The sequence below is a fragment of the Callospermophilus lateralis genome, chromosome 13, assembly GCF_048772815.1.
Source record: "Callospermophilus lateralis isolate mCalLat2 chromosome 13, mCalLat2.hap1, whole genome shotgun sequence".
Classification (NCBI taxonomy): domain Eukaryota; kingdom Metazoa; phylum Chordata; class Mammalia; order Rodentia; family Sciuridae; genus Callospermophilus; species Callospermophilus lateralis.
Genome location: NC_135317.1, coordinates 94,914,311 through 94,928,473, shown reverse-complemented (window position 1 = coordinate 94,928,473; position 14,163 = coordinate 94,914,311). Strand labels below are relative to the sequence as shown.

The window sequence follows — 14,163 nt, the reverse complement described above, 5'->3', positions numbered from 1 at the left end:
TGAATCATAGGTTAGCTGTTTGTATTGAGGCTTGGAGAGTTTATTTTCTCTAACTTCAAACATAAACTCCATTATTCTGTTCTTCCCACTGTGCCATTTAAAAAAGTGAAGGAAGGAGTTAGACACCACTGAAAACATCCAGCCTCAAATGTAGGCAGAATCCTACTTCAGCTAGTAGAACCAAGAATCTATGTCCATCTATGTGGACATCTAGACCTTTCTGCAGGTGGCTGTCACAGTAGCTAACCAAAGTTAGCTATTTCTCTAACAGTCTCTCTCTGATACTAAAAGTCAGCAGAAGGCCATCAATTAGAGTAGGGTGGACCAGGTCTCCAGCTACCTTGTCCAAGCTACTTACAGCACTCAGGCTGCATTGTAGAAAGAATCCAAGTAACCGTCTCAATTACCCCTTTCAAGCAAATTCTCCCCATGGTAGACTCTTGGGACTGTTGAAGGTGGGAGCCAGCTGTAAACCTGTGCGTTAATACCATAATCTAAGGTGAATTTGCTTGTCTGTGTCCCTGAAGAGCGAATTCAGTAGGTCTTTGGACCGGCTCTCCTGCCTAGTTTGCTTGTCGTGCTTTCACGGGTTTATCTTATTTAGTTCACTCATTACAACCTCGTGTTTACTGATGAGAAGTGGTGGCCCAGGAACATTCAATCACTAAGTGGCAGAGCTGGAATGAAAACTTGCCCTTTTATGACTCAGAAGCTCTGTCCAAGTGTACCATCTCACCCCCATGGTTTGTGAAGGCCATTTTGAAAGGGAGGAATGACTTGGGAACTCCTCGTAGTTATCTTTATCTTTGTTGCTACTTCCTCGATGGTAGCTGTACAAGATATATTGGGTATATGATGGTGGATGAGTCTCCACACCCCCTGCCCTCTTTATACAAAGTGTCTGATCAGAGAGAGGGACATGAAAAAAGACAGCATGCAGATAAATGTATGTAATTAAAATTGATATAGCCATTGGGATATGAGAGCTGGGTTCTACAACAGATGACTGGAGAGGACATTTTGAAGAGCTTTACCAAACTAAACTGCATGCTGGCCAGTGATATTAGGTGGTTATAGACCATGGGCCATAGAGGTCACGGGTTTCTGTGTTTCTGGAGTGATTCTGAAGTGTTTCTGTGTATTAACGGGGCTCAGGCTAAAGATCTGATTTCCATGAGCACTCCCTCAGGTGGCTGAACTTGAGAGGTGGGAGGAAGCCCACCAGGAAGCCTGGGTGGCTTTTTGCAAATATGGAGTAGTCACCTTAAATGCCATCGGGGTAGTAATGCTTCCATATGCAAGGGACCACATACCCACAAGAACACAGCTGCCCTTGCTAGTGAAGCCAGTTCTTCCACAGAGAGGAGTTGATAAAATAAAAATATAAAGCTTGGAACAATTTTATTTACTTCCCAGGATTTTGTTATAAGTGCTAAATATGCTTCTCTTCAGAGTTATAGGATACTTTGTAGGGAAAGCAAGTTTCCTGCCTTTTTGTCGTGAGATTCATGTGTTAGGTATAGAATATAATGGTTAAGAGTGGGCAAAGGAGTGAGTAAACGAATTTGACTTTATGTTTTCAGTCTGCAGTAGTTTGGATCACAAGGTTCGTCAAAGATCTCTTTAGTAAAGATTTGCTCCCTGGTGCGGTGCTTTAGGAAGGTGGAACGTTTAACAGGTGGGGCCTACTGGAAGGTCTTTAGGTCATTTTGGGCATTCCATCAAAGAATATAGTGGGCCCCAGTCCCCCAGCCTTCTCTCTTTTGCTCCTGGGCCATGAGGTGAGCAGTTTCACTGTGCCCTGCATGTCTTCTATGTTGCATGCCTCAACACAGGTCCAAAAGTAGTGGGGCCAACCAGTCATGGACTGGAATCTCCAAAACTGTAAGCCAAAACAAACCTTTTCTCTTTACAAACTGAGTATCTTATGTATTTGTTATAGTGGTAGAAAACTGACTGACACTTGCTGTGCAGCATTAACCAAGTTAATTCATCTTATTAGCTTCAATTTCCTTATGTATAAAATGAGAATATAAAATAGCACCTAATTTAGAGGATTATTGTCAGGTTTCATCTTGAGAATAGAGATGCAATTCTTACTGTAGGGCTGGAAAATATTAAATGCTTAAGAGATTACCCCTACCTGGTTTTCTTTCTTCATGGTGTTTATCATTGTTTGACATCATCTTATCTATCTTGCCTGTTTCTTGACTGTCTCTCCTACTCGGAGACCATGTCTATCTTCTTCACTCATGTCCTCTGAGGGGAATGGTACCTGCAATAGGTGCTTGGCAATTATTTGTCTCAAATAAATAATGCCTGCTGTGCATTCCTGTTATGAGCAGGTGCTTCAGAGGGTACAGCAGTAGACATTCATTACCCAACCTCTGCATGCATTTATTGGGAGAGACAAATACAAAACAGTCTGTAGCCTGTGCTGTCACTGTCAAAGCTGTGAGGACTGCATGTGCATTTGTATTAAAAGCTTTTCTTCCCCTAAGGAACTATGAGGCAGTAGTAGTGAGCTCTCTGTAAAAAGCATGTAATACAAATCCATTCTGCTCTCAAATGCTTTCTTAGTCTGAGAAGCAGGGTAAGCATTTTTGAGATGCATACAATATGTTCCAAATTACTTTTTGTTAAACCCACTTAAAAATAATTAAATTTTTTCAGTTAGTACTGGAATTAGACTGTGTACTTGCCAAATATTCCTAGATTCATGCTGGCATGCTGTGAGGAGATTCTCTTACTTTCTTTTCTTTTAGAAGGAGGGAAGATTTCTAATATCTTCCTCTGCTCTTCCAGGTCCAGGGAAAGGGAGTTATCAGTTGAAACTGAACCCATTTGGAGGATCTCACAGCATGCTATTTTGGTGACATTAAGTCACCTCTGAGTGCTGGTCTCCTATGTATTAACACTCATTGAAATGTGATTTTTCTATCCTTTGCTTCTTCTAAGAGTTGTTTACTAATGTTTTACTTGCACTGCTTATATAGGAAAGTTTTTCAAAGCAGTGCTGTACCATTTTCCATTCATTTTAGTAACTCTCCTCCCTAACTCCCTGCAGGGCCAAATGCAACAACAAGAGTGGGTTACCATGAGTCTTTTGTCCTACATTGCATGAAAAAATTGAGATTTATTGGTCATTTGGTTCCAGGATGCTCATTCCATTTATTTAGCAGGAAAACTTTCAGGATATCTTCACATTGCTTTGTTTCCTTTCAGCTTAAAATGCATGCGGACATCCTGGATATCCTGACTAGGGTGAGAATTTCTTAGTAAATGAAGGCCATTTCTTAAGATTTTTGTTATAGTGAATGAGTTCAAATAGATTTTCTCCAAGTCTGGGTGTTATTGACCCCCTTGGCCTTGGATATTCATGTGATGAAAAAAAAAAAAAAAGCAGATTGTCAAACAATAAGCTGGATTCAGATGTGATGTGAGGAAGATGAAGCTCCTGGTTGCTCTATAAGAGGAGGGGAGTTTTCACAAGGACTATGAGAAACTTGGGGACTTGAAATGCTTATAAAATACAAAAGAGCCTGTAAACTCCTGTAGAGCATGAGAAGTCTCATACTCTTGCTGGTTTATGCCTTATCAGATTGAAGAGGACTGTTTAGCTCAGAAACTCTTAGAAGGTAAAACATTTATAATAATTGATGCATATTTCTATGGGAGGCAGAATAATCGCATCCACCCTCAAGATATTCACACCCTAATGTTATGAATGTGTTCAGTTATATGGCTAAGGGAGTTAAGGTTGCAGATGAAATTAGAGTGAATCCGTTGACTTAAAATGAGGTGATTATCTTATATTATCTAGATAATCACAGTACAATCACAGGTCTTTAAATTTGGAAGATCGAGGCAGAAGAGAGTCAGGGAATGAGCTGTGAGGATGGAAACTGGATTAGATGCCACTGTGCAGACTTTGAAGATGGAGTGAGGGGGCCATGAGCCAAGGAACACAGGCAGCTTCAAAAAGCTAGAAAGGGTAATAAACGCATTCTTTCTAGAGTTTCTAGAAAGGAGCCCAGCCGCACTGTCAACTTAATTTCAGCTCACTGAGACCTGTGTTGGTCTTCTGACCTATGTGCCTATAAAATCCACTAAGATTTTGGTAATTTGTTATAGCAGCAACAGATAAGGAACAAGGAATTCTTGTCAGGGAGATGGGCTTATGGGCTCAAAGATGACAAAGATCAATGCTTTCCCTCACCCTTGTTGTTCAGGCCCTCGTGCCTGTTCACCCGTGGCCCACATGCTCAGCTGCAGGAACCATCGCTGGAAACAAAAGGCCCAGCCTCAGTGCAACAAGCATTGTTACTGTTTTCTCCCTGTAATTTTGCCAGTTGCTCTAGGTTAACCAGAAAACTTTAACCTGGTATTGTTTTAGAATTACATCCAACCATAATCACATGAGGGAAATGGAAATAAGTTCTGTTCCCTGCTGGGTTGGTTGTCTTTGGTGACTCTTTATTTTTCCCAAGTGGACCCGATTTGTAGTCAGCAGCACCATGGGATTTCTGTATGGGAACATGCAGTGCCTGCAGAACCTGAGCTTCCTGACAGCGGTGCCTGTTTAGTTATAGTAGATGTTGAAGGGATGATGTCAAAAGTGTCACCCAGACCATACCCAGGCTAACTGTCTTTTCCTGAAATGGGATTTGTAAGACCTAAGAGATAAAAATATTTCCACGAAGTGGCACTTGCTTGTTTTTTCACTTTTTAAAGGGAAGTAGGACATGCAGTTATCTTTTCTTTGAGAGGACTACTGAATTGCCCAGCAGGTTTTTAAAAAGTATGCTTATGTTTGGAAACTGCAAAGTATGTGTATAGTCTGAGTGGTAACTGAAAAGTTTTAAATTCAGCTTTGATAATCTAAAGCAGTGGTTTTGATAGAATGAGTTGATTTTAATCCCCTTTAAGAGTCTGCTAAAGCTGGACGTGGTAGTGCATGTGCCTGTAATCCCAGCAATTTGGGAGGCCGAGGCAGGAGAATTGCAAGTTCAAGGCCAGCCTCAACAATTTAGTGAGGCTGTAAGCAACCTAGCAAGACCCTTTCTCAAAATCAAAAATAAAAAGGGTTGGGGATGTTGCTCAGTGTAGAGCCCCTCTGGATTCAATCCCCAGTCTAAAAAAAAATGCCTTCTAAAAATTATAAACCTCTTCTTTAGAAATAAAAAAAAATCATAAAAATTTAGGGGATTCCCAGGCTCCTGTAAATTTATCCAGGAACCCTGATTTATGATGCTCCAGACAGAGGGTCCCTAGGATGGGTGATAGGGGACATGTAGGTAGCTACTGTGCATCAGAGGAGGGTACTGCACCTAGCTTATAATTGGAGCAAAAATATTAAATGTAGTTTTGAAAAGTAAATTAATGGATTTCATTAAATTATAGTACATTTAATGTTTTATTAAAGCAAATTAATGGTTTTAAGAACAATGTCTCTGAATCTTTACAAAGGAAGGGATTAGCTATTTGAGTTAATTTTATGTTTTTCTTATCACTTTTCTCTTATTTGACTTTTTTTTAAACAATCATATTTCAGGGTCCCAATCCTGGGAAACACAGTTCTTTTGCCTTTGGCCTCTTCTAAAGTTTCTAGTAAATACCAATTTTGACAAATTGATGCTGTATTGAGTTTTTGTAAGCATAGGAGAGAGAAGTAGTTTTGAAAATAATGGGATGCCATGGTACCACACTCATATTCATTGTTATTTGGTCTTGCAAAACATACTTCCTGAGATTGCTGGAGAGTTCTGCAATGCCATCTTTATATGGTTGGGGAGAACTGAGCCACAGACCTGAATTGATTTGTTAATAATGTGTTAATTCATCTTAAGCCTGAAGAATCTAAGCTTATTAACAGTGTGTGGTGACTACTTGGTCAATGCTGTTTATTCTGTGTCCTCCTTCATCATAGCTGTCACCATTGTAGCATGCCTATGAGGAGATTTGCAGTTAGTGGCTTAGAACTCTAAAGAGCTAGAAGTGGAAGGAGGGGACACTGATGGTCCACCAAGCTCTGAATGCAGAAAACATGACAGAGAAAGAAATAGATGACAGGGACTTAGTATGGAACTTGAAGAAACCTTAGGTCAAGGGTGTGAGAGCCATCGTACTGAAATAATTAAATGTGGACAAGAAGCAGGTTGCAGCAAGAGATACCTTTTTGTGTTCTTTCAAGATCTTGGGTACATAGTGACTCTAAAACCATGTTGTTGTTGTTGTTGTTGTTTTTTGGTCTTCTATTTGACAGTTGAGGCTGGGGCTGGGATTAAAGGTCTATTTTTCAGGAAAGTTTTATAGAACTTCGTGCCTGTCAGGAGTAGAATGTTAATGTTGCCTTCACTGCTGGGTGTTGGGGGGCCACTGAGATAATGTGGAAGATGGAAGGGCAAGGACAGTGGGTGGGGGGCAGGCTTCACAGCAAAGGCCTAGAGTGTGTGGGGGAGGGCAGTTTGTTGTGGTCTTCTAACTTTTTCTAATCATGGGAAAACTTTGTCTAGAGACCCAGATCTCAGGAGCAGGAGCACAGTACAGGGTTCTCTGCTGGATCGCTCAGTCCCTTCTTTCCACGGAGAACGAGGAGGTTTTGCCTTCTTTCTTTGACCTTGGTTTTCCTCTTGAGTGGCCAGCTTCAGAATGGGAACCAGACTTCTCTAAGGCTAGGCGTGGCGGTCATGCCCCAGCTCTCAGGTGGGACTTGGGTGGAGAGGGTGCTGCCATAAAGGATGTTATTTCAAGTGCAGATCCATGGGATATGGTCCAGAGTCTTCCCTCCGCCTTCACTTGGTGTTCCAGACACCTGCGGGCTGTTCCACCCAGGTCATTTCCTCTGTCAAGGTCAACTTCAGAACATTTTTCTCATACCTGACCTGTGTTCTTGTGGGTCAGTTAAAGAAAAACGCCTAAGATGTTCCAAGTCTGGGACATAATAGAAAAGCAAAGACTTCTAGAGGTCCCTGAGCTGCCACTTCATGTGGGGTCTCTATCCCCCTTTCTGTTCTCCCGCCATCCTAAGTCAGCATCTCCTTCCTTTCTTTCCCCTTCCAGCCCTTCTTTCATTTGTGGTAGTAGAGAGGAAATTAATTCACTCTGCAGACATTTACTGCCTGCCTGCTCTGGATTCAGGGGAGTTAGCAGTAAGCTAGATGAGAGTAAGAGCAAAGTCCCTGCCACGGTCCAGCAGGCCATCTCGATCTGTCGCTGCTACTCTGCTCTGTGCCTGGCTGGCCTGCTTGATGCCCCTTAAAAGCACAGTCCTGCCATTGTTCCCAAACCCTTGTCCTGGCTCTTTCCTCAGAGATCTGTGTGGCTTGCTCCTTCACCTACTGCAGACTACTTATTTATCACATTCACATTGACCCTTCCCAACACCCCATATGAAATAGCAACCTCTGACCTTCTGCCATGCCCAAACACCTTTTTCTGCTTTCTTTTTCTCCATTGCACTTTTCACTGTCTGACTTAGTGTAGAATAACTGATGATTAGATTATTTGCTTTCTCCTGCCCCACTACAGTGTATGCCCCATGAAAACAAGGACTTTGGTTTATTTCGCTACTATAGTCTTTTATTTATTTATTTATTTGTTTGTTGGTGGGTTGGTACTGGGTGCCTTACCACTGAGAGTCCAGGGGTGCTTTACCACTAAACTACATCTCCAGATCTTTGTATATTTTATTTTGAAACAGGGCCTTGCAAAGTCGCTGAGGCTATCTAAACTTGTGATCCTTCTGCTTCAGCTTCCTGTGCCTCTGGGATTATAAGTGTGTATCACAGTGCCCAGCTGCTACTATCTTCTTAATGTTTAGAATAATACCTGGATATAATACTTCATAAATAAACTTCATTGAATGAGGAATAAATGAGCAAAGGAATCAAATAGTGAAAGAATGAACGGCTTAAGATTTCCAACCTTAAAGAGTTTGGTGGAGGGATTAGAGTTAAAATAAGTAATAGGACCTTCTTGCTTGGGTGGGAGGGAAGTGACTTAGAGGTAGGCTCTTGAACTTGACTCAAGATTCTAATTCCAACCTCATTGCTTCCAGGGTTTATTACCTAAGTTCTCTCTTATCTGTAAGATTGGAATAATAACATCACCGTATAGGGTTGTCATAAGATCAAATGAGACAATCCGCATGGAGCGCTTAGCTGGTGCCTGGTGTATAGTGAGCTCTCAATGTTTGTTAACTGCTATTGTTATTGGTTCATTTGTGGGATTCAACTTTATCTCAGGGATTCTTTGATCCACAAGTGTTCCTGGTCCTCCCCTTCAAACTCATATTAAACATTTTATCTGCCCACATGGGCTCTAAAGAATACATCCCTTTTGGAAATACTCTTTTCCTGTTTAAATATCAGCACACAGTTGAACATTAAGTTGGGCTTTTCTTTTCTTTTATTTTTTGGTAATTTTTAGGTGACAGTAAATAAGGGTTGAAAGCTGTGTTTTAGGAGGCGTTTGTAAATCTTTCTTTTGCCTTGTTATAACAGAGAAAACCATGTCAAAAGTCATCTGACAGTTTGTATTTTAATTTAAGTTTTATAAGTTACCATTTAAAAAAGGGCAGTTGTTCATTGGTAAGCCTTCTTAAAAGACTGGGGCTTTGATCTCAAATCCTAGGGAGGCTTTGCAGAAATTGGAGGTGACATTGTTGACAAGTTTGTAGCTTTCTACTGCCATTAATTAAACACACACACATACACACCCCATTTGTACTCCCCTGGTATAAAAGAACTGAACTTGACTTTGATTTTTGATGGGAACCTATAAGCGGGTTCAGGGAAACATCAAAGAAACATTCTTAATCTAGTAAAACTGACTCTCAGATGAACATTAGAGAACTCTGGATTCCAAAACTAGTCTAGTTTCATTTCTGTAAAATGTTAATTCTCCTTAGTAATAAGAAAGGTGCCAGGGCAAATAATCGTCCCTGCCCCAGTCCATTAAGTTCCAGGGGATCACAGGTTCTTTAATTTTATTTTACTGCCAGAGTCTCCTTTGTAATAGTGTATATAGTTTTGCATTTTCATACTGCTTATACCTTCAATATCTCAGCTTTAAAAATCTTAAAAAACTTTTTAGTCTTAATTTTAGATATTTTGAATAATCACAGCTCTCTTAAAGCCCTTTTAGAAATGAAAGTACAGACAGACTAGGGACCTAGTAAAAACATAAGGCCACAAGGTGCTTTTGCAAAGGCCAATCTGTGCTAACAAGGAGCAACCTACTAGCAAGCCTCATTAGTGAGGTAGCATTTGCACCAAGACCTGTGGGCTGAGGGGCCAGCCATTGGCACAGACGTGGGAGGAGGTATGGACTGTTGAATTGGGGTCAGTGGGTGGAAGGGGGTGAATAAGGGGAATTTGTGAGAGACAGGTGCAGAGCTACTGGACAGATCATTTAGGGCCTTGTGGGATGGAGACTTTAGCCTTTTTTTCAGATGGAAGTCATGGGAGGGTTTTGAATGGAGCATTGACATGATCTGATTACAGGGCTGCTGGGCAGAAGCCAGGAGAATAGACTAGTTAGCAGCTGTTGCATTGGTCTAAGCTAGTTTGAACCAGGGTGGAAACAGAAATAAAGGCCCAGACAAAAGGGCTTCCTGATGGGTTGGTAGTGAAGAGTCAAGGATGTATGCAAGATTTGAGCCTGGACAGTTGGATCATCTGCTCTGCTACATGTGCCTTGCTGTTGGTGTCTCTGACAGGTCTCCCAGTTATTATTGAGTGGTCACTCTGAGCCTGGTTGTGAACCTGCAGACACTCTGGTAGTCAAGAGACATACTCATGTGATTCTCTGAGTCATTGCAGATGGTTCCAGGTCCATCAGTGAGCAAGAACTTTGCTTACCAGTGTGGTTGCTGAGTCTTTCTTGGTACTATCTGGTCATCCATCCTGGCACTGCAGCCTTGGAGAGGAACTGTGATGGGTGTTGGTGCTATCTAAACCTGCACCTCAGCCCCAAGCCTGAACAGTGCAGAAAAAGAGCAAGAGACAAAGAATAGGAAGATCTGGAAGATTTTAGTACAAACTTATTAGAAAAGAAAATTATCAGGAACGGTAAAATGAGAATCTTTTCCTTAAAAGAATTTTCCTTCTTTATTTCTATCTCTCATTGAGCCTTCCAGTTGGAAAATAAAAGTTACTTCCAAAATAACAAGGGTGGGGCAGGGAGAGAGAGAATGGACTAATTAATGTGACAAAAAAAGAGATTTACTTGCATATTTGGTCATGGAAGGCTGGCAGGAAAAGAGTTTAGGGTCACTTGAGTCAGATAGATGGGAGGTCCAGTGGCTTTCCAAGATCCCCCAATTCACTGCACCCACCCCAACCTTTCCTGCTTTAATAAACCACAAAGCCTATTGTGAGAGAACATGAGGACACGGTTTGCTATGATAGTGGCCAAAGACAGAGCCAAAAACCCCACTTTGTTTATTTACTAGGATTCTCATTTCCCATTCTGTCTTGCTCACATGGGTTTGAGTAAATCTTAACCTGACTGAATTTTTTTTATCTCAGGAAGAGCAAAGGGTAGTCTTGGAAATCGTATAAATGGCAGGTGTAGGGCAGAATGAAGGGGAGCAGGGAAGGCAGAGACCAGTGGAAAATACCTTCAGGAAGCCAAGAAATCCATAAGGCTGATGAACTAGAGAAAGGAGCAGGTGGTGGGGGTAGCGTAGTGCTTAAGGGCACATGCTGGAACCTACGGGATGGGTGATGGGGATACCAGATGGACTGGCAGTCGGTCAAACCAGATGGTGGGCTTTTATTTTAAAAAGGATTTGTAAATCCTAGGAACAAGGAACCATAAGGGTACTGGGGCCTTTAATCTCATTAGTCGAAGACAAAAGTGTGCTCTTTAAAAATGTAAACCCACCAATTATAGAATTTCTGTTGTTAAAACCTAGGGACAGACTACCAGCTTATAAAACTATAGGGACTCTGAATTCTTTATGGATGGAAGGTGAAACTGCAGAAATAGTCTTGGCATTGTATGTTGATAGATTCCTTAAGAATTCAATGTGAATTCACTAAATGTACATTCAGAACCAGGAGAGACATACTTATATGAAGTTGGTTTGCTTACATGTTAACTTGGAATAATAACTAATAGTATAATCAACTTGTTTAATAACATTTGAGTTTGTAATGAGCCAAATTTTAAAATCTAAGCACCTATTACTTTCCAAAAAATTGGATCCCTGGGCCTCCTTCTTCCATTTCTGTGTCTGGATGGCCTGGCTCACGTCTCCACAGCTGCTCTCCCTGGGCCGCAGCTCGAGAGCTTGGTTCTTCAGCCCTCCTCTCTGTCAGCCTTTACTTGAGGGCCACAGTTATTTACATGATCCTTCTCCAAACAGACACCTCAAGGAGACCAGCCTCAGACCAAGCTGAGTGGCTAGAACGCAGAGGCAGTGCCCACAGAGCCGTGTATCCCTCAGCAGATATGCACAGGGCAGGGGTGTACGGTGGGCTTGTGACAGATGTCAGGACAAAGCAGCTTGTTTTGTATCACGTAATATTTGATTCTTTGGCTGAGAGGAAAAACCTGCTGTAGTCTGAAAAATCAGAGAAACAGTCAATATTAAGAGAAAGTTTTCCATGGTGCAATTGTTAGATCACTTTTCTGTTTAGAATACACGGAGTATATAATGGGTATCCTGAAGGATCTCTTGATAATACTGCATTGTTTGATGCTATTTCATAAATATTTCTTTTCTTAATTGCTCTGACAATGTGATGTTATCATGCTGGCGGAGTTGAATAGAGCAGCTTTCTGATGCTGTTGACCGTTTCTGTTTACTTGTTTTTGTCTCTGAAGGTATGGAAACCTGACAAGCCCAAGCTGTGAAGAAGATGGGAGCCAAAGTTCATCTGAGTCCAGGACGGTGCTCAGGAAGTGAGTGGCTCTCTCCTCTGCATCATTAACCCTCAGTTAAGAAATGTTTTAAAAAGAATGTGGGTTAGTGCAGGTCCTTGTTCCCTTGGAGTGCTGCTGCCATGATTTTTTCCATAATGCATAGGGGCATAGATTTATTATTTATTTTTGTCTTCTAACAACATGCATTTACTTATCCAGTAGAAGTGTATCCTGCACCCCTGTTCGCCAGGCCCTGCACTAAGGGATATCAAATAAACAAGTGAACACAATGCAGAGGCCTTAGTTCTGTTTATACTTCAGGAAAGACAGATGAAGAAGAAGCTCAAAAAGTGAGAAGGACAAAGCGAGGGTGGGGTAGGGGCTGGTTCCTGATGCGTCTTCATTCCCCATAGGGCGCAGGAAGGGCTCTCTGACCCAGTGACACTGAACCACCTGAATAAGGTGACTGAGGTGTGGGTTAAGCCTTGTGAAGAGCCAGGTGGATACGTGGAAGAGGCCTGAGGCAGGGACAGTGTTGGAGAAATAACAGGAAGGCAGAGTGAGCAGTGGCCAGTTGCAGGGGTTGAGATCTAAGGTAGTGGGTCCAGATCTCGCGAGGACTTGAAGGCCTTGGGAGAGGATGCGAGATTTGGTTCTGAGGAGGGTAAGAAGCACTTAGAAGGTTTTGAGACAAGTGTTGTGTTCTAACTTACATTTGAAAAGGTTTGCTCTGGCTCTGTGTGGAAAGCGGACTGTGACAGTGGGCATGGGTCACAGGTGGGAGCAGGGAACTTGTTTTAGACTCTTGCAAGGGCAGAGGCAAGTGTTAATGGTGGTGTGGACCTGAGCAGTGACCCCACAGCTGCTGTGTTCCTGCAGAGTGTGGCCGATAGTGGCAGGATGTGCTGCAGTGGATGGGCTTCATGGGACAGAAGGAGGAGGCCTGGATGCTCAAGGGTTATGGTTTCAGCAGCTCATAGAACAGGCAGCTTCAGGAGACAAGACGTGCTGGTGAGGAGCAGGATCTGGGGGAGCGTGTGAGGATGAGTTAGCCTTGGACGTGTTAATTGGCTGAGCAGATTCAGGGGAGGTCTGAGTTGAGGTGTGCATTGGGGCTTCACTAGTTTGTAGATGGGTATTTAAAGCCATGGAACTGACTTCGAGGGGCCTAAGGGAAGAGAAAGAGCAGAAGGTCCAAAGACTAAGCCTGGGGTCCCACAGAGTTTAGAGTTAGGGAAATAGAGGGTCTGGCAGAAGAAACTGGAATAGAGCAGCTGTGGGCGGTGGGAGGAGAGGAGTAAGAAGGGAAGCTGTGCCCCAGCAGGCCCCCGTGCATAGTGCCCCTGCAGATCAGGTGAGAGAGACTTAGGCTCTGCAGAGCCCTTGGTGAGTGCAGTTTGGGTGGCTGCAGGTATAGCCAGGAGAGGACGGAGGGGACCTAGTGGGGGCAGCAAGGAGTTGTTTTGCTGTAGAGGAGAATAAAGAAACTGGACGGAGGGTGATGTGGAGAGAAAAGAGAGTTTTTTCACGGTACATGTGTATTTTTAAAGATGGGAGCATGTTTGTGCTGATGAGGATGGTCGGGGAGATGCAGGGCTGGGGCCCTGGGGGTGGTGTTCTTGGGTAGATGGATGTATGCGCTGGTGCCCCAAACCTCTGGTTCAATATTCCTTTATTTGGGGGCCAAAAGTCGGGGGGTGGGAATTCCATAGAATTTTTAATCTCAGAATCTGATGGACTCCTTCCTTCAGGAATCAACCATATAAACAAAACTCCTGAGTTAGACGTTGTGTATGTAGTATTATAATTTTATTGTGAAAAACAGACACAGTGACATAAAAATGTGAATGCCAAGTGTACCAGTTGGGGACCCTCTGGAAGAAGGTGACGTCGAGCTGGGCCTTGAAGGACGGTCAAGACTTGGGGGTGGAGCCAGCCCAGCAGATGGAACAGCAGGATCAGGTCAGGGAAATGTGGTGTGCGTGGAATTTGGGGGAACAACACAGAATTGGTGTGGTCGCTTTGTGGTGTGCGTGTTGGGTGAGAGAAATTCAAGGAGGTGAAGCCAGGTTGAAATTATGTCTTGAGGGCTTTGATTTCTTGTGAGAGAGTTTGGACTTCCTGGAGGGTAGTGGGAGGTCAGTCTCAGAGAAATAGTACCGTTAGAGGGCTGGCTTTTCAGAAAGGACTCCACTTGGAGCCTTCCTACTCAGTGTGACCACAGACCCGCATCTCCTGGGAACTCGGTAGAAATGCAGAATCTCTGGCTCCACTCAGACTTTCTGGATT

General features: G+C 42.8%; 1 protein-coding gene across 1 annotated transcript in view; it reads left to right on the top strand.

The window, feature by feature from the left end:
* The window catches only part of Rgl1 (ral guanine nucleotide dissociation stimulator like 1), a 111,919-nt gene that overhangs the window by 42,448 nt on the left and 55,308 nt on the right, over positions 1–14,163 (top strand). The window contains exon 4 of the mRNA XM_076873043.2: positions 11,836–11,913. Within this exon, the coding sequence (XP_076729158.2) occupies positions 11,836–11,913 (78 nt within the window). The remainder of the gene's footprint in view (positions 1–11,835; positions 11,914–14,163) is intronic.